The sequence below is a fragment of the Hemicordylus capensis genome, chromosome 4, assembly GCF_027244095.1.
Source record: "Hemicordylus capensis ecotype Gifberg chromosome 4, rHemCap1.1.pri, whole genome shotgun sequence".
In the NCBI taxonomy this organism is placed as follows: domain Eukaryota; kingdom Metazoa; phylum Chordata; class Lepidosauria; order Squamata; family Cordylidae; genus Hemicordylus; species Hemicordylus capensis.
In genome coordinates, this window is record NC_069660.1 from 184,257,226 (window position 1) to 184,280,478 (window position 23,253).

The window sequence follows — 23,253 nt, forward strand, 5'->3', positions numbered from 1 at the left end:
ACTTGTATCTAGGAAACTTGGAGTTCAGTACATTCAGAAATGTTAGTATTCCCAGGAACTTATTATTTGCTAACATTCAAAGGAATATAATGTCCAGACGATCTAAATGGTGCACCAGATGGATACCTGAAAGTCGACATTAGAAAATTCATCAAAGCATAACAGAATCCTTAATTCGGATGAAGTTTTGTTGACTTTTCTTTCTGCAGGTTCAGGGTGTAGGAAATGATGGAGCTGAAAATGCTGCACTTGACCAGCCTGCAGATCAGCCTGCTGAGAACGCAGTTGTAGGTGAAAATCCAGAAATCCAAGAAGAACAGCCAGATGAAGAAGACGACAATGAAGATGAAGAAGATGTAGTAGTAGAAGATGCAGCAGATGCAAACAATGGAGCACAAGGTATGTTAGTTACCTTACCAGGATGTTGGTCGAACCCAAGAAGAAGAGGTAAAGGGAGGGGGGAATGTTCTGTGTTGAGAGAATTAATGTTGCATTCATGAATAGCAAATCATGCCTTGTTTGGTTGAACTGGCTCATTTTAACAAACATAAATTTAAAATATTAGAAGAGCTTAGCAGTCACTGTTTCTAAAAACATTGGTTAAAAATGTTAAAAACCAGACAGACACTAAAACAGATCAGCTATGGACCAAAGACTTCTCTAAAAAGGAAGGTTTTTTATGCTTCTTTAAATGGCTGTAAGAGGCCTGTCATACTATGCACCTATTAATATTGTGAAAGAACTTTGTCTCTGGCAGTCTTACAATTTTTAATTTTCTGTTTAGATGATATGAACTGGAATGCTTTGGAATGGGATCGAGCAGCGGAAGAGCTTACATGGGAGAGAGTAAGTAAGACCTATGTATTTCAGAAACTGTTTGCTTCTAAACAGGCAGATTTGGGATGGCATAAATAATGATGATCAGCTTAGAATCAATTGATGAGAGGTTTTTTTGTATTTTGACTTCCATTGAATATGTCTGGATCTGCATCTTCTACTTCATTCTGGGCTAAACTTCATTGCATGCAAGTAATGCAATAAACTATGCATTACATGCAGTATGGAGTTCCAAAAGGCTCCATACTGTCTCATAAGCTTTTTAACATCTACATGAAACAGCTGGGAGAGATCATCAGGGGATTTGGTGCAGGGTGTTATCAATATGCTGATGACATAGAAATCTATTTCTCCTTATCAGCTTCATCAGGTAATGGCATAACTTCCCTAAATGCCTGCCTGGAGGCAGTAATGGGATGTGTGAGGGATAAACTGGAGGTCAGAACTCGAGAGTTGGTTTAGATCTGCCTGTTCTGGGTGGGGTTACCCTCTCCCCCCCACGCCCCAAAGGAACAAGTACATATAATTGGGAGTGCTCCTGGATCCAAAACGCTCTGGTTTCAGATTGTGACAGTTTATTTTTTTTTTTTAATTCATTCAATTTTTATACCGTCCTTCCAGAATGGCTCAGGTCAGTTTACAATTAAAACAGAAACCATTAAAACCAATAACAATGAAAACAGAAATATAAATATAAACACCAATTAACAATTAAAACATCTTAAAAAAACAATTAAACTAGACCAGTCTCCACGATAACCCAAAGAGACTGATCTTAAAAGAACTGTACTGGCTACCAATATGTTTCCAAGCAGAATACAAAGTGTTGGTTATTACCTATAAAGCCCTGAACAGCTTGGGTCCAGGGTATTTAAGAGAACGCCTTCTTTGTCATGAACACTGCCATCTATTAAGTTCATCTGGGGAGGCCTGGTTATGGCTACCGGCTCATTTGCTAGCTACTTGGGACCAGGCATTCCCTGTGGGTGCCCCAGGGCTCTGGAATGCGCTCTCAGTTAAAATCAGAGTTTCTCCATCTCTGACTGTTTTTAAAAAGAACCTTAAGATGCACCTGTTTTCTCAGGCTTATAATTAATTTTAATTTGTTTTGCAACATAATTGTGCTAATCATTTTATTATGTTTGTATATTTAACTTATATATTTAACTTATGTTAAGTATAAGGGATGCACATGTCAGGTGCAGTGTTCTCTAATTTTTTCCATCTGTGTGCGGAATGAATTTTGTTCTGAGCGGCAGTATTAAGATAATATGTGCATATGTGCGTTCAGAATGGGGCCTTCCTGATTCAATCTGAGTGGGATCTAAAAATAACTGAGTGGACATAAAAAAAAAACTTGTGAGTGCGCATGCCTTAGAGGGAACACTGGTCAGGTGGTATAGAAATATGATAGATAAATAAATACATGTAATGGTCATCTGATGGCTTTTTTAAAAACCCACACACAACCCAGGTAAAATGGTTTGGGAGGGGGTATTGGAAAAGGGGGGGGATATTTGCAAGGGCATTTGGAGGGGGGAAATGGCAGATGAGGAAAGGGTTGTGCCTGCTTTTCTCCTCTACCATTGCTTCTCTGATTTCTGTAGCCCATTCTTCAAGTGGCTCTCACATTCTGAGTTTACAGAAGTTCATATTAACTAGGAGTTTGAACATTACTGCATCCTCACATGCACTCTCTTCAGCGTGTGATGAGACTTGAAGTAGTCCTAGACCCCTCTGTTCTCCAAACCATGGAGTGGTGTAGATAATCTCTGATAATGTCATGGTTATTTAAACATGCAGTCTTCCTTGCACCCAGCCTCAAGTAAAATTTGGCCAGAGTAAAATTTGGTAGTGTTTGGGAAATGAGAGGCAGGATGAACACTAGGAACTCATTTTAAAGAATTTCCCCTCCTAAGAACATGAAGCTTTGGAAAAATATTTAGGTTTCAGAGCTGTTTGATTGACTTTGCCAAAGTAAATTATTTTGTCTTGCATAATTCTGCAACTATCTTCTTGGGTTGATTAATACAAATGTTTAAAATTGATGGCATTCTTTGAAGAATGTGGAAAAATAACTCTCAAGATTACCTGCATTGTTGGTGGGGGTGGGGGTGAATGCTGTTAGTATAAGCATCATTTGAACTGTGCAGTCATGAAATATTTTGTTGGACATCTTGGTTAAATTCAGAATCCATATTTGCTTTCTTCTTCGCCTTAATCCTGCAGCTTTGTCCACTCAGAAATATGTAAAAACTACTACTTAATATTTATTTAATCTGGATCGAGATCCATAAGAATGGGTTCTGCGCCTGCTCAGGAACCATGCGGTAGCCATGCCGCAGCATGTTGAGGTGTCCAAGCCCTGCCCCCCACCCAGAGCATGCTATTTAAAGGTGGGCTGGACACGATGTCCCTCAGTTCTTTTCCGACCGCCTTTGCGTTTGGACCTTGGTCTGCCATCCCTTAGTCGGAAAGTTCCTCGTGAATTCTTCATTCTAAGAACACACACACAAAACCAAAAAAATGGACTGTTATCGGTGTATGACCCATTTCTGGCTGATGAATTATTCTTTGACCTCGAACGTGGACCGGCTAACGAACTATGATTGGTTTTGACCCATGGAATGGTCTCAACTACCCTTCTTCGCGCATCAGAATGGCTGAGGAGAAAAAGTCCTTCAAGAGGTGTGAAGGTTGTAACACCAAACTCCCCTCTAAAGACCTCCATGACATGTGCCTGATTTGTTTGGGTGAGGAATACAATGTGTCCTCATGTAAAATATTATTATTATTTTATTATTTTTACATTTATATCCTGCTCTTCCTCCAAGGGGCCCAGAGTGGTGTACTACATACTTGAGTTTCTCTTGCACAACAACCTTGTGAAGTAGGTTAGGCTGAGAGAGAAGTGACTGGCCCAGAGTCACCCAGCTAGTTTCATGGCTGAATGGGGATTTGAACTCAGGTCTCCCCGGTCCTAGTCCAGCACTCTAACCACTACACCATGCTGGTTCTCATGCCTATCGTTTTCCAAACAAGCCCAAAAGAACTGGGCACTTCACCTCTGTGCGGCGATTTATGATGAGGTTTTAAGTCCCTCGATACTGGGCACGCCTCATCCATCGATTTCAACGTCGAGAACACCTCCGAAATCCTCCTCAGCTCCTCCTTCGATGCCGACCCTCCATCTGTCGCAGTTGGCGAGTTCGACATTGAAGCTGGCGTCAGCTCCCAAGTGTGGTTTGACATCAACCCATACCTCGGCATCAATTCCAAAGATAGTTCAAATTCGACCCAGCACAAGTCAAAATCTTCAACATCGACCTCGGCATCGAAGCCCTCTCTTAAGACATCGAAGCCACCAAGGCATGCCTCCTCTTCAACTGCTACCGCCCACGGCCTCAACATCTACAAGCAGTCTAAAGTGTCGAGACCATCGAAGCATCCCGGAGCTGACTTACCTTCAACTCCTAATGGGAAGCATCAGAGACTTATTGATTTAACTGAAGAGCGCACCGTCTCTAACCATGGTTCAGCTCCCTCCTCTGATACAGACAGCTCCCTCGACATCGGTTCCGCCACTCGAGGTCGAGCCTTCGGCGTCAATATCGACTCATCTTCCAACCCAATCGTCGACACTGATACCGACAGCCTTGATGTCGAGAGCACTCTCACTCTCTCCAGTGCCAGCACTGGTCTCTTCCTCTGCTCCATCAACACTGACGGTTCGTCCTACTGTTCCTTTGGCCCTGCATACGCCAGTGATTTCAGTGTTGAGGTAGGTCACTCCCCGTTTCCAGTCTCCACTTCCTACCTTCGAAATCGAAGCTGACGACACTAAGGATACCAATTGGCCTCAACCCTTCCATGACGCCTACACTCCTTTCAATGCTAGACTCATCCTTCAGCAGCCCGTCAACACCAATCTTTAGAGGTTTTCTCCCCTTGGAGGTTGAAGCCCAGGCCGCCTCAGCTCCACCAACCCATCCAGCTTTGACTCTCTCAGCCACACATCTACAAAGTCCTCTACCCTGGCACACCTGCGGTTTTACCCACCATGCACCCTTGCATGTAGTCAATTCTGGGCCAGCAATGACCACCTGCTCACCCGCTGCGCCTTACGTCTGCGAAACATACAAGCATTGGAAACCCTGACACCGTTTCCGTTCTCCTTGTCAATGACCACATTATCTCCGACAACTTCCTGAAGACAAACAACTTCATATGTCTCTACAGCTACTCAAACCAGCACTGCGAGTACTGGGCATCAGGCATCTCAGACCAAGCCTCTTGCGACTCGTTCTATAGCGATGCAGACAGGAACATTGCCTATTTTTCCAGTGACCATGGTGGAAACTCAACTGGTGCTTCCTCCTCACCAACGAGTTCCCCCTCTCAACATATTATGGCTCTTCAGATTTTGAATCGGACCCTGAAGGAGAAGAGACCCTTGTGGAGCCCTCAGCTGATGTGGCCCCTTCTGCCTATGTCTCCCCCAATGAGGAGATGAAGGCATACGATAGGCACGTTAGGGCCATGACAGATGCACTGGGTCTCAACCTGCGATCCAAGCTGGCCACCATAGATGACCCCACCTACAATTTTATGACTAAGGCACATTCTTCTGCACCTATGTGGCCCTACCTATGCTCCCGGTTATTACACGAGCAGCAAAATGAGCCTGGGAGGTCCTACATACCTCCACCCCAACATCTAAAAGGCTTGAGAGTCTATGCCGAATAATGGAAAAAGATAATACCTACCTATTGAAGCACCCTGCTCCCAACTCGTTGGTAATTGACTGCATCACGGCCTCCAAGTCTGGGAAACGCCATACGGTTCCGCCTGAAAGAGAAGGGTGCAAATTGAGCGTGCTTGGAAGAAAAATATATTTGACTGCATGTTTGTCCATCAAGGTAGCCAATTGTGCTGCATGTACTGCCAAATATAATCATGGCCTCTGGGAGAATTTGCAAGCTGACCTAGATACTTTATCCCCAGAGGAGTTTAAAGAAAAGTTCTGTAAGACTCTAGAAATTTCAGGGGATTTGACCAGACAGCAGCTCAGCATAGCTAAGCACCTGGCTGAGAGTGAATCCCATGCTATGACTGCTGCTGTCACCCTTCATAGACATGCCTGGTTGAGGTCTACTAATTTACAATTTGATATGAAAGATAAGATAGAAGGTCTCACCTTTGATAGCACTGGGTTCTTCAGTGAGACTACAAATGCAACGATGGAGCAGCTTAAGAAATCAAAATTTATGGCAAAGACGTTCACCTCTCAACCATCTATCTCTTCGTATTCAACTAAGTACTGCTCTGCCTACGGCAGGCAACGGCCTGCATTCCATCACCAAGATAGATGTGATTACAGGAAACCATACCCACCACTTCAGAAATGTTCTTACCCGGCGAAACTCAAGTCTTCGCAATCCCAGCATTCCAAGGCTTCAGACACTCAGAAGCATCTTTGAAATGCAAGTCCACCCACTGGCATCTCTCCACACTCCATTCCCGCCAAGGGGGCTTTTACATTTCACCAGATGGATCACAACAGCCTTCCATCTTCCACAGCCTTCCATCAAGCTGGCACACCATGCCCCCGCGTGGCATCATATAGCATTGGACCGCTGGGTCCTGAAGATCATATCTTCAGGCTACGCCATCAAATTCAAGTCAACCCCGCGGTTCACTGGAATGAGGTTCACCTCTCCATCTTTCACCTTACAGGAGGAGGTGAAAGAACTGTTGGAGAAGGGGATGATAGCCCCGGTGCAGTGGGTGGACAGGCAGAACGGGTTCTATTCCTGCTTCTTTCAAATTCCGAAGCAGGATGGGGGCATCCACCCCATCATGGACCTCTGCCACCTGAACAAATTTATTTGCGTCAAAAAATTCCGCATGCTGGCGTTGCAACAGATACTTCCACTTCTCCAAGGGGAGAGGTGGCTGGCAATGCTGAATCTCAAGGATGCCTGCTTCCATGTCAACATCAGACTGTGACACCGGAAGTACTTGCGTTTCACAGTAGGCTGCCAAGTGTTCCAGTACAACGTCTTACCCTTTGGACTGTCCACCGCACCAAGAGTCTCTAAGAAATGTGTGGTGGTAGTGATTGCGTATTTAAGGATGAGGGGTTTGTCCATTTACCCCTGCATTCAGAGACAGAAGTGTTACTTTCACAGATCCACTATGTGTTATTCTCCTTCAAGACCTGGGCATCCAGATCAACTGGAAGAAGTCCCACCTGGAGCCAGTACCAGTTACCGCCTACATGGGAACAGTGCTGGACACCAACAGCCAAAAAGCATACTTTCCAGAAGAGAGGTATATCTGCATCCAAGATCTGGTGAGTCTCTTCCAGCAGCACCCTGTACAGCCGCTGCAGTTAATTCAATGCCTGCTAGGCCTCATGGCCTCCTACAATACTGTTATCCACTATGCCTGCCTGAAAATGCGGAAACAGATGTGGATTCTGTCGCTCTTCCACCCTGTCAGGCACAGTCAGAGGAAGCGACTGGAAATACCACCCCAAATCCTGCGGTCGTAGTCCTGGTGGGCGGAACCCAGGAATCTCCTCGATAGGGTTCTCTTCCAAGCACCATCGCCATCAGTCTGGTTGGCGATGGATGCCTCCCTTCTAGGCTGGGGCGCTCACTGCGAAGGTCATCAGACTCGGTGGGGGGAGGGTGGACCCCCACACCAAGCACGACTCCATATCAACTTCTTGGTGTTGCTAGCTGTTTGTCATGTGCTTCAAGCTTTCCTGCCAGTCTGTCCAAGTTCAACTCGACAACATGATGGCTCAAGCCTACATCAGCCGTCAGGGTGGAACTGTATCCCGCAGTTTGTGTGCTCTCAGTGTTCAAATATGGCACTGGTGCATCCGACACAGAGTCCCCCCAGTTGCAGTACACATCAAAGGTCTGGACAATATCCTGGCGGATGACTTCAGTCGGGTTTTTTTCCAGGACCGACAAAATGAGTAGGAGTTCAAATCCGAATATATAATTCCACTTTTCCACTGCTGGATACAACCTTCAGTAGACCTGTTTGCAACCTCAATAAAAACTAAATGTGCCCACTTTTGCTCCAGAGCGGGGCATGATCCCCAGTCCCTAGGGAATGCCTTTCAACTGGACTGGTCACAGGAGACACCATATAGGTTTCCTCCTCAGCCAATAATCGCCAGAGTGGTGGCTCATCTTTTGAATCCTATAGCCTACATCTTCGTAACACCGTGGTGGCCAAGACAACCTTGGTTTCCACAGGTACGCAGACTGTCCAGGAACCAATACCATCATCTGCCACAGAGGCTGGACCTTCTCTCCCAAGATGGCGGTCAGGTCCTTCACCTGGATGTTCACACCCTCCGGTTGACCGCTTGGTGGGTAGGCTTCTAGACCATATCCTACTCAACCAAAGGAAGGCCTCTACCAGACACAGTTACTTGAGCAATTGGCTTCAATTCAAGACCTATGCAAGATCTCGGGTTTTTTTTTTGCCAAGACAGGTGTGTGTCCAGCAAGTACTGCTGTATCTCTCCACTCTAAAGTCGCAAGGACTGGCCAATGTTTCACTGAAGGTCCATCTAGCTGCTCTTTCATCAAAGCATCCAGGTTGTGATGAAAAGACACAATTTTCTCATCCAAAGAGTAAGGCCTTTTGAAAGGCCTTTCAAATGTCTGTCCTCCAGTGAAAGCCCCAGTGGAACCATGGAGCCTATCCTTGGTGCTTTCGTCACTCACCCAGGTGCCGTTTGAACCCATGGCTACAGCACCCTTGAAGATGGTCTCCTTAAAGACTGCCTACTGATTTGCCATCACCACAGCACGCTGAGTAAGCGAACTTACGGCACTTAGAATTGATTCTCCGTACACAAGATTCTGTCAAGATAAAGTCCTGATGTGCCTAGACACCTCCACTTTTTTAACCCAAAAGTTGTCTAGTTTTCACCTGAATCAAGACATCCTAATGCCTACTTTTTCCAGAAACTCTTCTTCTGCTCTAGAGAAATCCATGCACTCGCTCGATGTACGCAGAGCTCTCTTATTCTACATGGCACACACAAAGGACTTTAGGTCCTCCACACGCCTCTTCATAGCCTACAAAGGCCCCACCAAGGGCTCTTGTATGACTAGACAAAGATTGTCAAGGTGGCTGGTCGAACTCCTCTTGCTCACCTATAGACTCAAGAACAAAACACCACCAGAAGCCATTCCACTCGAGTTTGTGCTTCACCTCTCCAGAGTGACCTTCATGGATATCTGCAAAGCAGCTACCTGGTTGTCCAAACTCCCCTTTATTAAGCACTACGCTATAGACGTGCTCTCTGCTGCCGAGGCTAGTTTCGGGGAAAGTGTTTTTAAAAGGGTGTTACAATAACCACTACTGCACCCTGCTCCATTGGGAGCTTGCTAAACACCCATTCTTATGAATCTTGATGGATCTCGATCCAGATAAACAGGTTGCTCACCTGTAACTGATGATCTGGTAGAGATCCGTTGACACCCGTAAGACCCTCCCGACCTCCCCTCATAGTAGTAGTGCGTAATGGTGAGCATGCCATTGCCCTTGGTGTACTCTGTCATCGATGATGAACACACCTGCTTACCTGGATGGTCATCCTCCATGGTGGTGGTCCAAGAACTGAGGGATGTCACGTCCAGAAACAGTCTCAAGATGCCTTTGTGCCTTGAGTATCCAACTCTGCACTGGTACATTCATAATCACATATATCCTCAAGGAATACACATAAAGGGGACAGAAAATGTAATTGCTGACAGCCCAAGTCACACTTTCTTAGCTCAGAACAACATGAGTGGGAGATAGACAACAAATACCTACATCCTATACTCAGAGCCTCGAAATGGCCACAAATAGATGTGTTTGCAATCTCACTGAACGCCAAATGCAGGAGCTTCTGTTCCAAAGCAGGCCATGATCCACAATCTCTAGGAGATGCATTCTAATTGGACTGGTCCAAGGATCTATTGTACATGTACCCTCCACTTCCACTCATAAGCCAAGTGGTGGCAAAGCTTCTACTTCATTGAGTAACTTGCATTCTGGTGACACCATGGTGGCCAAGGCAGTCTTGGTTTCCATACATATTCAGACTGTCCCAACACAGATACCAAAGGCTCCCACATTACCAAGATCTACTATCAATGGGCGGTGGGTCAAGTGCTACACCCCAGCATAGCCACTCTAAGGTTAACAGCATGGCAAATAGGCTTCTAAACAAGATTATGCTAAATCAAAGAAAACCATCCACTCGTAAGAACTATGCAGGAAAGTAGGAAAGGTTTAGATCCTATGCAGCCTCTAAAGGCTTCCATGCTTTGTCAGCATCAGTAAGACAAGTCTTCTCAATTTGACAACTCTAAAAGAAGGCCTGTCTAATATATCCAACAGAGTATACCTGGTGGTGCTATCAGCAAAACATCCAGGGTGGGGTGGAAAAACAGTCTTTTTCCATCCTAGCTTCAAAAGTTTCCTAAAAGGCCTCACTAATTTATATCCGCCTATCAGACAACCAATAGAACAGTGGAGTATCTCCTTGGTTCTCTCTTCTTTGACTGAATCACCATTTGAACTGATGGTGACAGCAAATCTAAGCTAGTCACCCTAAAGACTGCCTCCCTGGCAGCAGTCACCACCACCTTTAGGGTGAGTGAGATGACAGCTCTACGCATAGACAAACAGTTTATGAGGTTTTATCTGGAGAAGGTCCTGATGCAAACTGATCATACTTTGCTTCCTAAAATAGTGTCGGATTTCTGTATAATTCAGGACATTGTTCTTCCAACTTCCTTCCAAAATCCATTCACCCTTGAGAGAGAAAGCAATTGACTCTCTAGACGAGGGCACTGCTCTTCTATTTAGTGACGACAAAATCTATTCGCAAGACAAAAAGACTATTCATTACTTACAAGGGTAAAGCGAAAGGCCGATGCGTATCTAGACAGCACTTATCCTATTGGCTGGTCGAGCTTATTCTGCAAACTACAAAAATAGAGCCCCCACGATACATAAGGACACATTCCACCATGGCCTATGCAACCTCAGCAGCCCATTTATCTGGCATATCTTTCAAAGGTATCTGTAAAGCATCTACTTGGTCAACAGAAATTCCCTTTTTGAGGCATTATGCTATGGACTTGTGATCTGCAGCAGAGGCAAAATTCAGGAGAGAGGTGCTTAAAAGGCTGTTGAAATAACTACTCCTAATTAGCTAGTTAAACACCCATTACTAATGGAGCTCAACGGATCACAATCCAGATAAACAGGTTGTTCACCTGTAACTGATGGTCTGGTAGTGATCTGTTGACATCCATTAGACCCGCCCAAGCCTCCCTACTGCAGTAGTTCTAGTCTATTATAAAGAACTCACCTGTAACACTGCAAGGATGGTCACCTGCTCTGATGCTCATCCAGGAACTGAGGGAGTAGTATTCCTTCCTCCTTAAATATCAGCCACGTGGTCACATGGGGTGGGGCGGAAGTGCCACGAGGAGCTGTGGTACTCCATGCTGAGAGTTCAGCACAGGCGCAGAATCCATTACTAATGGATGTCAGTGGGTCACTACCAGAACATCAGTTACAGGTGAGAAACCTATTTGTTTATTGGGAAAGACCCACAAAATGGCTTAGTGAAGAGTCATTTTGTGTGTATTTCCCAATAAATCGGAGGTCATTTCATTTCAATAAATTGGAGTTCATTTTGGCCACTCAAAACTGTGAATAGGTGGATTTTTGACCGGTTCTTGACCTTGAAGCTTGAGAGACTGACTGTTGAAACTTGCGCAGAAATAGATAATTTTCACTACTAACTGCAAAATTGTCTCTTGTTTCTAGATGCTTGGGCTCGATGGATCCCTAGTTTTTTTAGTAAGTAACATCTTACTGTATTTAGAGTGTTCTTTGTGGTTGGATTATGTCTTAGGTTATCTCTTTGTTTTTTGATTTAGGAAATAGAATCCAAATATATTTTAAACCTGGAAACATTTGACAGTTTTTCTTAATATATTGATTATATTGTACACTTATGCTTGTGAAATGATGTGATTTTTTAAAAATACTGAGCATGTCTGATTATTTCAACTCATGCTAACCTTTGTCCTGTTATGAAAGTTGCTGGTGTGAATACGCAGTTCCTTTCAGGAAAAATTGATCATTAATTCTTATGTGAGAGAAGCATGTGAGTTAGGAGAGTAGAGAATAAATAAACTAATATTGATGAGAACTCATGATAAAGAAATTCATGTTGCTTTTCAAATACTTTTAGTATGGTCTTCTGATTTCTCTCTCTCCTTGCCTTCTCTTTTAGGAACATGTATTCTGGGTGGTGTCATTAAATACATTGTTCATACTTGTCTTTGGTAAGTGATTGTATTTGCAGTCCTTTAAAGATAATTGCTGTGCATGGGGGCCCAAATTAGAGCAGATCTGGATGAGTTTTAAACATGAATTGTCTTGTCAAGAAAAGGAATTTTGATTTTTCTTTTCAAGCAATTGCTGTATTTCATTTGCTCTGCTTTTTCAGTAATCAAACTAAACGTTTGGTTGCTAATAAAAGGAACTTGACATTAACAAAAAAAACACCCCAACAACCTTTTAGTTTGACATATTTCAAATTTCCAAATGTTTTAAGGCTATATACAAAACTTAAAGTTACTGTACATAATGATTATTTGACATGCTAGCACAGGGCTCTTAGGACTTTTCCTTTACCTTTTTAAACGTTTTATGTCCTTTCTATTACCCTCATCCCCAAAAAGCACAGGGGCACTTTTGTAGCCCTTTCCAAAGAGAGAGAAGGGCCAGATATCAAGACTATCTGTCCTTTGTAGCAATGGCATGCAATTTCATTCTCCCCCCCCACCCCCCGCCGGCTTGCATCAAGCATGGAACTTATTTAAAACCACAGTTGGAATGTATACCAAGCAGGAGGAAAGGTACCACCAAGTTCAGGAGGATTCCAGTGTGGCTAACAAGTAGGGAAGCTATAAAAGTGAAGAAGACTTCCTTCAGAAAATGGAAGTCCTGTCCAAATGAAGAGAACAGGAAGGAACATAAACTCTGGCAAAAGAAATGCAAGGACACAATAAGGGATACATAGAGAGAGTTTGAGGAGTAGCTAAAAGTGTCAAGAAGTGTCAAGGGAAATAACAAAAACTTCTTTAAATATATCAGAAGTAGAAAACCTACCAGGGAGGTGGTTGGACCTTTAGATGATGAGGGTATGAAATGGATTATTAAGGAGGATAAGGAGATTGCAGAGAAGCTGAATGAGTTCTTTGCATCTGTCTTCACGGTGGAGGATACTGACCATATACACTCTCCAGAATTGAGTTTTTCAGGTTTAGTGGCTGAGGAACTGGGTGAGTTTGAGGTGACAAGGAAAGATGTTCTAAACTGTCTTGAAAAACTAAAAATTATCAAATCGCCAGGGCCAGATGGCACCCACCCAAGAGTTCTGAAGGAACTCAAATGTGAAATTGACGATCTCCTAGCAAAAATATATAACTTGTCCCTACAATCAGGCTGTATACCAGAAGACTGGAAAGTAGCCAATGTGACCAGTTTTCAAGAAGGGATCCAGGGGGGATTTAGGAAATTACAGGCTGGTAAGCTTAACTGGTGCTGGGTAAATTGATAGAATGCATACTTAAGAACAAAATTGTTAAGCATATAGAAGAACAGGCCTTGTTGAAGGAGAACCAGCATGGCTTCTGCCAGGGAAAGTCTTCCCTCACTAACCTTTTGGAGTTCTTTGAGAGTGTCAACAGGCATGTGGATAAAGGTGATCCGGTTGACATAGTATACTTGGACTTCCAAAAGCCTTTTCATAAATTTCCCCACCAAAGGCTCTTGAGTAAACTTAGCAGTCATGGAATAAGGAGACAGGTTCATGTGTGGATTGATAACTGGTTGAAGGACAGGAAACAGAGAGTAGGAATAAATGGATAGTTTTCACAATGGAGGTAGGTAGGAAGTGGGGTCCCCCAGGGATCGGTTCTGGGACCAGTGCTCTTTAACTTGTTCATAAATGATCTAGAAGTCGGGGTAAGCAGTGAAGTGGCCAGATTTGCAGATGGCACTAAACTATATAGGTAGTGAAATCCACAATAGATTGTGAGGAACTACAAAAAGATCTCTCCAAACTGGGGGACTGGGCAACAAAATGGCAAATGCAGTTCAATGTAAGCAAGTGTAAAGTGATGCACATTGGGGCAAAAACCCCCAATTTCACATATATGCTGATGGGATCTGAGCTGTCGGTGACTGACCAGGTGAGAGATCTTGGGGTCATGGTGGACAGCTCATTGAAAGTGTCGTCTCAGTGCATGGCAGCTGTGAAAAAAAACTAATTCCATACTAGGAATCATTAGGAGGGGGGTTGAAAATAAAAATGCTAATATTATAATGCCCATATACAAATCTATGGTGTGGCCACATCTGGAGTACTGCGTACAGATTTGGTCACTGTATCTCAAGAAGGATATTGTAGAACTGGAAAGGAGAGGCAACCAAAATTATCAGGGGCCTGGAGCACCTTCCTTATGAGGCTTGGCTACAGCATTTGGGGCTCTTTACTTTAGACCACAAAGCACATAATTAATCAGCGCATAATTATTTCTTGGCATGGGATGTGGTGATGGCCACCAGCTTGGATGGCTTTAAAAGGGGCTTAGACAGATTCATGGATGGCTACTAGTCTGATGGCTGTGGGTCATCTCCAGCCTCAGAGGCACGATGCCTCTCAATACCAGTTGCAGGGGAGCAACAGCAGGAGAGAGGGCATGGACATACCTCTTGCCTGTGGGCTCCCCAGAGATATCTGGTGGGCCACTGTGTGAAACAGGATGCTGGAGGCGTGCGGTGAGCGACATTGTTTAAAAAGAGGAGAGCAGGTCCTTACCTGCTCTCTTCCGCCAATGCAGCTTTCCTGCTGCAATGGCACTGGCCCCAAGAACCCGCGCGTAGCGACAACATGCACATTGTGCCTGTGCATGGGGCCAGCTCCATTGCAGCAGGAAACTGCATGTGGCGGTGGAGAGCAGGTGAGAAGCAGGAGAGGGGAGCGATGAGTGGAATCTTTAAAAAAGAGGAGAGCAGGTAAGGACCTCCTCTCCCCCTTTTAAAAAAGATCCCATTCATCGCTTCCTTCCCCTTGGCACCTGATCAGTCATATGTATAAGGGTGTCATATACATACCTATATGACACCCTTGGAACACTTTTGATTTGGGAGAAGGCAATATAAAATTTGGGAGAAGGCAATATAAAATAATAATTATAATTTATATCATACTTACTGGGGGAAATTATCTTCAATTATTACTTTACTCATAGAAGTCTGCTTCTCATGTTGTCTGTTGAACTTGAATTTCATGCCAATACATGAATCTATAGCATTGGGAACCAGCTTGGAGCACAATTAGTTCAAATGGAAAGGTAGAAGAATAGTTTTAATCTGAATTCTAGGCAGTGCTAATATATTGCATGAATGTTGCAATATTTTAATGTTTGTGTAACAGACTGAACCAGATGAGTACAAAAATCTGCATACAGAATTATTTTGCTAGCGGATGGAAAAATTAAGCATGTTAAGCTTCTTATTAGAGACTTGTCAAAATGAGCATCTCCATTGTTGTGTTTGTTCTTTTTTTCCCCTCCTAGCTTTTTGTCCTTATCACATTGGTCACTTCTCAATAGTTGGACTGGGTTTTGAGGAATATGTAAGTGTGTTAATTCCCCCTCTATTTTGTGAGTTTTATTAATGTTGTGAATAAACTGTTGAATGCCTTTTTAAAATAACATTATGGAACAATCTTCACTTGTGAGGTTGCCAGCAGCGATGTCTCTCCCCAGTCTAGCATGTGCCCCTGCACTTCTGCCAAAATTTCTGTTCATGGGGAGAACTTCCCTTCCTGCATAGGACCACCTAAATACTGCTGCAAAAGTTCCATAAGAAGGGAGAGAAACCACTCTTTAAAAGAGGGGTGGTTTCTCCCCCTTGGAGTGCTGCTAACTTCTCTCAGAAATCCTGCTTGTGGGAGAATCTGGGTGGCTTCTTTCTGGCACACGGGTTTTTGTAGAAAGGGAGATAAATCATTCCTCCTCTCCTCCCCACAAGTTCTTTGTGAAATAAAGGATGTTTTATTTCTGAAGTTTCTGACTTGTTCACTTTTATCTCTGTTGCTATACTGGATTGCTATAATGTGTTGAGTGTGTGTTAATCTGTCATAGATATTTGTTAAACTTTTTGATATAGTCCATAGTAGTTTGACTATGTAGTATCTAATTAGCTAACCTTAATTATTTGACCATTCCTGTGAATAAAAACTTTTTCTGTGTATTTTAGCAAAGGAGATCAGTTGGTACTAAGGGACAAAAATTGCAAGTAACTATGTTTGTCCATTAGAAAATAATCTGAAAGCCAAAGTAGGGTAATTTTAACTAAATATTAAAGGTATTACCCTACTCTTGCTTTCAGTGGTATGAGGACTTTCCTTACTGGGTATAATTCCTGGTTGTATAGACATTTTACACATATGGCAGTTATGAGTGGTATTAAATGTGCTCAAATGGTTTAGGAACAAAGTAAAAATGTAGTATTGTTGGTTTATACAGCAGCATCAGTGTACATTATGCTTTCTAGATCTCCATATGCTAAAGAGACAAGTTCCTGCCCCAAGGAGTTGACAACCTTTTTTCTTTTTTCAGGTGCAAGCATCTCACTTTGAAGGCCTAATCACAACAATAGTTGGATATGTGCTGCTGGCAATCTCATTAATTGTTTGTCATGTATCCTTTCAAAAGTACTCTCTTGCCCATGTGTTTAATACTTGATCTGTGGATAGCCACTATAAATATATGGTTCTAAGATTTGGAAGGAATGTTCTTTCTTGATGTTTTGAGCTAGGGCATATGCACCAGTGCGGTTCTCTTAATTGCACTTAAGAGATTAGGAGCAGACTGTGCAGGATTGTTTCCTCTCGCTCCTCCCTGTTGCAGCACAGATTTCCCCTGCTGTTCAAACATTTAACTACTATTACCTTACTATAGTTCCCTCCTAATGAGGATTTGAAAGCAGCTTTAAACTGGTTTCAAATCTTGGGAGGGAAAACTGATCAGCTTTATCTGGCTGTGTGTGTGTGTGTGTGTGTGTGTGAGTGAATGAGCAAGCCACAAGAGATATCAAGCATGTCTTAACCATGGTTAATATAATATTGATGTTGATATAACAGTTAAAGGGTGGGAGCAGGGTTTTTGTCTTTTCCTGAGAAAAGAAGGGCTGGGTGGGGAAAGCATGCAATCCCTTGGCTGTTCTGATCTTTCATTTGTAGTTAAGGAATCCTCAGTGTTAGGTCTGCACTGTCCTTGTGTATTTTGGGGAAGATCTGCATTAAGCTTTGTTTAAATCTGTGTTTCTGGATGGATAATCCAAAATTAGCTGCCTGCTGAGAAGAAAACTAGTTCTAATTCACAGTCCTGTGTATACTTACTTGAACTCAGTGGGATTTACTTCTTAGTAAATAGGCCTGCAGTCATGCTGTGAGTGTACATTCACATACCAGTCCTCTTACTTAACAAACAAATCACTAGGCACGATGTATGAACACATCCTGCTGTCGGTTACGCTACTCCAACCCCGGTCTTATTTGTCTGTCTCTATCTGTTTGTGTAGGGGTCTTGCCTAGATTGCAGCTAAACTTCCTGAACTGACAAGTCGATTTGAGTGTTCTACATTCTGATGCAGAGTTTGAGATTAAATGTGGCTTGATGGGGGGATGGGACGGGACCACAAAGTATCTAGCCCCCAAACATCATGTCCCCTTTGAAAAGCACCATAGAAGAAAAATTATGATCTCAAAACACTTTTCAATGAGTTTCACATTTCAGAACTTCCTGTAACCCAACACTCTTTCCTCTGAACTTCTATCCCCTTTCCCATAAACTGCACCTCACTAACAGTATTTGTATTCCTTGACCAAGCCAAGGGCTTGGCTGCCCTTGTAAAATTCCAGAGATCGCGTCGCTTGCTTGGGGTGTGCTATATAGTTGTCAAGGTAATGCTAGTCTTAAAAAGTGGATGTTTTGATAAAATAAATTAATATTTATGAGTTGGGCAGTTTAAAAAACAAAATAAAAATAAAACCTTTGCTTTCCCCCTCTGAAGGTGTCATTATTAGTGGTGGTAGAAATTGGTGTTTTCCCTCTCATCTGTGGCTGGTGGCTGGACATATGTTCTCTGGTAAGATTTCTGTTTGTTGAGAGAAAACTGTTTTGCATTGCATTCTAAAGAGAGAGTCTTTCTTGGAGAGTTAAGCAGATATGACTGCAATCCTATGCACACTCTCCTGGGAGTGACACTTACTTCCAAGGATTGCAATGTATTTCTTAAAGTCTCCAGTTTTGTACTTGAAAAAACATTTTACATGAAGAATTTTACATGTGCAGAAGTGAACATTACAGAACTAGATGTTATACTGGTAACTCTTTCTTAAGATGTATATTATATAGGTATTTGTGAAGGGACTGCACATTTTTTTCATTGTTACTAAATGTCGTATAAAACATTCCTGTAACTATTTTTTGTTAAGATAAAAGTATAAAAGCTAATGCAATTTTGCTAATATGAAAAAATACCTTCATAATTATGTTGTTTTTCCTAGGAAATGTTTGATGCTACGTTGAAGGACAGAGAGTTGAGTTTTCAATCTGCTCCTGGCACTACAATGTTCCTACACTGGCTAGTGGGAATGGTTTATGTCTTCTATTTTGCATCTTTCATCCTCTTGCTGAGAGAGGTAATTTGCATCTAGAATGAAATTTTTCAGAAAACATATTTTGAAATTCTATGGATGTTGAACTGTTGATGTTCTACTTATTTGTATTTTTACATACATCTCTGTCCATTAGCCTTTGACATTTAGTTGAGTTTCATGAAAAAGATATTTTTTTAGGTGATGCCTGCATCATTCAGTGTCTCAAATTCAATTAATCGAGGCATTCATAAGTGATTCTCTCCCCACTTGCTCAACAATCCCTACTGCCCAGTCACCTCTGTGCTTCTGTTCTGTTATCTCTGATTGTTAAAGCAATGTGTGGGTGGAGCTCGCCATGTACCATCTTAGTGTATACAAAATATAGATTCTGTTTTAAATAGGTGGGACAGAGAGGGCAGGGGAGATAGAAAGATAATGTTTTGACTGGCCTACAGGCCATAATGAAAATAATGGCCTAATTCCTTAAATAAGATAAAATTATGGAAAATATTTCAGTATAATCCTTCAAATATCAGCCTGTCTTCATTTACTTTTTCCCCAAAATGTGAATTTTTCTTTTCAGGTACTAAGACCAGGAGTCTTATGGTTTCTGAGGAATTTAAATGACCCAGACTTTAATCCAGTTCAAGAAATGATTCACTTGCCCATTTATAGACATCTTAGGAGGTTTATTTTATCAGTGGTAAGAACACTTTTTCACTGTGCCTGCTTAAAATGTTGATATTCTTATTACAATAGTGGTTTTGTACACAGACTCTGTTTAGACTGTAAAATCTTTTATTTGTTCCTTGTTATTCCACAAGTTGAGTCTATAAACTGTAACTACTTCAGAGTTTTGGGACAACAGTCACTAATGATAGCAAGACTTCTTTTGAGAAGAGCTGGTGGGAAATAACACGACTATGTGTTGTGGGCAATAACACAACACATAGTGGGGAAAGTAACCTGCCTAGAGAGCAGGATGCTGTTGGTTCAGATCCCCGCTGCTGTGTTTCCCAGAATATGGGAAACTCCTATATCAGGCAGCAGCGATATAGGAAGGTGCTGAAAGGCGTCATAAGTCAGTGGAGGCTTGCTCATAGTTCTCTTCTGAATGTGTTATTTTTTTAAAAAGTATCTGGTTGTATTAGTAAAATACTCCAAGTAAGAGCTATTCTAGATGATCTAGCAAGAGCTAACCTAGACTGTGCTGTTGACCATGTGAGACCACCAGGATTTGGGGAAAGTCGTAACCTAAAGTAAGGTTTAGGGCTCCTTCTTTTTTCTTACAAGTGACTTCAATTCCTATTTAACACTAACTATAGTTTGTCATGATATTAAAATTGCAAACTCTAGTTAGCATTTGCTCTCCAAACCAAAATTGGGAATCATGGTTTGAAGTGAGTTTCTGATTCCCATCGGAAGGCAAGCACTAACCAGAGTTTAATTCATATGTTACAGCAAGCTCTAGTTAGCATTAAAAAGGAACCAAAACATCACATGAAAGGGGAGGAGGAGCATGTAAGCCTGTGACTTGTTCATGATCTTTCAAACTATGGTTTATAGGATCATCTGAATTGTAGCAGCAGTTGAATAGGCTTTAAATCAAGGCTCAGTGTAGAGAAAATATTACAGTGTAATCTCTTGTTACAGATTGTCTTCGGATCAATTGTCTTGCTCATGCTTTGGCTTCCTATACGAATTATTAAATATCTGCTGCCTAATTTTCTTCCATATAATGTAATGCTCTACAGGTAAGATGAATTACTTTCTAAAATATTTCCTTTCATAACCTGCTATATCTTTGACTTTATATTGTATACCCAATTAAAATGAACTGTTTGCTATTTAGTTGTGCGCAATATATTTTTATTTTTAAAAAATTGGTTTTTTTAAGGCTTTACTCATTTTTTTTACCTCTGTGGAAACTGAACTTATTATTTATGGGACTACCACATATGCTTTGTGTCTACATTACGTTGGACTGTTCTGAGGATGGGAGATTAAATTTTTATTTCTGTAACAATTACTCATTGCATTTGATAGCTACAGAATGTTATAGCACACTGTGTGGAAAAATCCTTGCTACTAATATTTAAATATAGGCATTATTTAATATTTAAATTATTTAAATATTTAAATATAAGACCTGTATAAGCAATGTAACAAGGTAGTTTACAATAACTTTGCTCTTTTAAATTCCCACAGTGATGCTCCTGTGAGTGAACTTTCCCTAGAACTGCTTTTGCTTCAGGTGGTACTACCAGCTTTGCTTGAACAAGGACACACAAGACAGTGGTTGAAGGGTCTAGTAAGAGCATGGACTGTTACTGCTGGCTACTTACTGTAAGTGTATATAACTCATACTCCCTCCCAAAATTTGTCTGCTTAAGCTTTGTCCTTTCCCAGATAACATAAATGGAATGCTGAGTATTGTCAATTAAATTAAACAATTTTCTGAGCCTTTGACTGTAAGTGAGGCTTTTTTAACCTTGAGGTAACATCTGTGTATAGGGGCACCAGATTTCAGCTTGTCCTAGTAAAGGCTAGCCTACATGCATTTAATATGAATAGTTTTGGTCACATATGCTTAGTGCAATGTCCCTTTGTTAACGCCATGTGTATCCTTCCCATTGTGCTTTAGGTTATGTATCTTTGTGTGGTTGGGTTTTTTGTTTTTTTAAAAAAGTATGAACAGTATTTTTCTTTTCCATAAAATCAGTTTTTTAAAAATAGGCAAAATGCAATTAAAATTAGTTTAAGTGGAAAATAAAGTTGCTGCTTTTCTCCAGTCATTATGGAAATGGGTTTCCTGTCTGTCTGTCTGTCATAGTTAAAATGATAATAGCTTAATCTTCAAGTTTGCTTAGCTTGTAATGGATATTAGTTGGCAAATATACAGCTGCGCTAGTGCAGCACCCTGTCATGTAATGCTGGAGTTACACAAAGATAAGTCAGTACAAATATTTAGGATCTGGATAACAATTATTTTTAAAAATGAAATCTTCATGATTTTCTGTCATCTTGGAGGTCACATTTATATGCATAATAGAAACTGGTTTGGAAGCAAAATAAATTAAAATGTTAATAATTCTTACATATAGTTTCATGCTTATGGTAATTGTGCCTGTACATTTGTTACATTCTGTTTATATGCTGATGAGATCAATTTTTTACTTACTATAGTCACAGTTGGTTAACATAATTTTATTAACTTGTTCCAGGGATCTGCATTCTTACTTACTTGGAGATCAGGAAGAGAATGAAAACAATGCAAACCAACCGCCTAATAACCAACCTGCTCGCAATAACAATGCCATTCCAGTCGTGGGAGAAGGTCTTCATGCAGCCCACCAAGCCATATTACAACAAGGAGGACCTGTTGGTTTCCAGCCTTACCGTAGGCCTTTAAAATTTCCACTCAGGGTAGGTAGCTGTAAAATGCCCCTTTTAACATATAGCATAACTCATTGGCACCCTGTTTGTTAATTTTCAGCTTGTTTCCATTATCTATAAGCAAAGTTACTAATTCCAAAGGCAGTGTTTTGGGGGAATCTTTGGTCACTTCTTCCCTCTATTTTCCCAAATCCTTGTCTCTGATTCAATTGTGATAGGTTAAAAAGACACTCCCACTAGTCTGGGTTATATTGGCATAACTTAAAGGGCAATAACACAATTGGTTTGTGTCTGAAGACCATGGAGTTAGGAATACTTATGATGGGGGCTCCTGATGCAGGAGATACATAACTGAAGTAGGATTTTCTTTGTTTAAAGAAGTAAATGTAGGTGTTGAGTTTGAGTTTTCACTTGGTGCAGGTACAAAGAACTCCTCATTGGTCTCAGTGGAGTCCTCTTTCCACCTCCACCCCCCAGTGTATGCATGTGCAAAGGTGCAGGTGGCACAACAGGCAGTTGGGAGATCTGTTCCTGCCTCCCTATACCCATCAAGTTCTCCCCTTCTGCTTAGTCAGGTTATACCTGCACAGGGAAGGATCATACCCATTTTGAATGAATAAACTTTCAAGCCTGAACCCTTTGTGTAAATTCACATTCTTATTAATCCTGTAGTTATAGATAATGCTTTGATGGTCTTTGAAATCCATTTGTACACCAGGCTTTGTGTGTGTGTCTGTGTCTGATTGTATGCTTGGAAATTGGCATGCATGCTTGGAAATTGGCATGCTCTTTGATGGAAGGTTAGCTTGAGTCTTAGAAGACTACAGATTTGGATGTAGAAATTGTGTGCTCTGTTTGCAGTAGTAAAAAATGAAATACCTAACGGCTTTCCGATAATCAGAAATTGTTTTTATTTGTTCTTGTGTACTTCAGATATTTCTGTTGATCGTTTTCATGTGTATAACACTACTGATTGCAAGTCTTATCTGCCTTACGTTGCCAGGTATGTATTTCACAATAGCAAGCATTACTTATGAAAATCCCCCAATTGTATCCTGCTCAAGATTTTTTTTAAAAATTCTGGATTTTGCATTACACTTTAATTTTATATCCTGGTTTGCTTAAACCAGGGTTTATTTAGTCATCATGGGAAACCTCTCTCTCTCTCTCTCTCTCTCTCTCTCTCTCTCTCTCTCTCTCTCTCTCTCTCAACTAAAACAGATGACAACAAATAA

General features: G+C 41.7%; 1 protein-coding gene across 5 annotated transcripts in view; it reads left to right on the plus strand.

Moving 5' to 3' along the window:
- MARCHF6 (membrane associated ring-CH-type finger 6) overlaps window positions 1-23,253 on the plus strand; it is an 89,158-nt gene that overhangs the window by 39,486 nt on the left and 26,419 nt on the right. For all 5 annotated transcript variants that reach the window (XM_053246998.1, XM_053246995.1, XM_053246999.1 and 2 more), the window contains exons 7-20: window positions 210-399; window positions 785-846; window positions 11,704-11,736; window positions 12,176-12,227; window positions 15,531-15,589; window positions 16,578-16,658; window positions 17,855-17,923; window positions 18,034-18,108; window positions 18,530-18,664; window positions 19,206-19,325; window positions 20,276-20,376; window positions 20,831-20,968; window positions 21,847-22,048; window positions 22,952-23,021. In XM_053246998.1, the coding sequence (XP_053102973.1) occupies window positions 210-399; window positions 785-846; window positions 11,704-11,736; window positions 12,176-12,227; window positions 15,531-15,589; window positions 16,578-16,658; window positions 17,855-17,923; window positions 18,034-18,108; window positions 18,530-18,664; window positions 19,206-19,325; window positions 20,276-20,376; window positions 20,831-20,968; window positions 21,847-22,048; window positions 22,952-23,021 (1,387 nt within the window). The remainder of the gene's footprint in view (window positions 1-209; window positions 400-784; window positions 847-11,703; window positions 11,737-12,175; window positions 12,228-15,530; window positions 15,590-16,577; window positions 16,659-17,854; window positions 17,924-18,033; window positions 18,109-18,529; window positions 18,665-19,205; window positions 19,326-20,275; window positions 20,377-20,830; window positions 20,969-21,846; window positions 22,049-22,951; window positions 23,022-23,253) is intronic.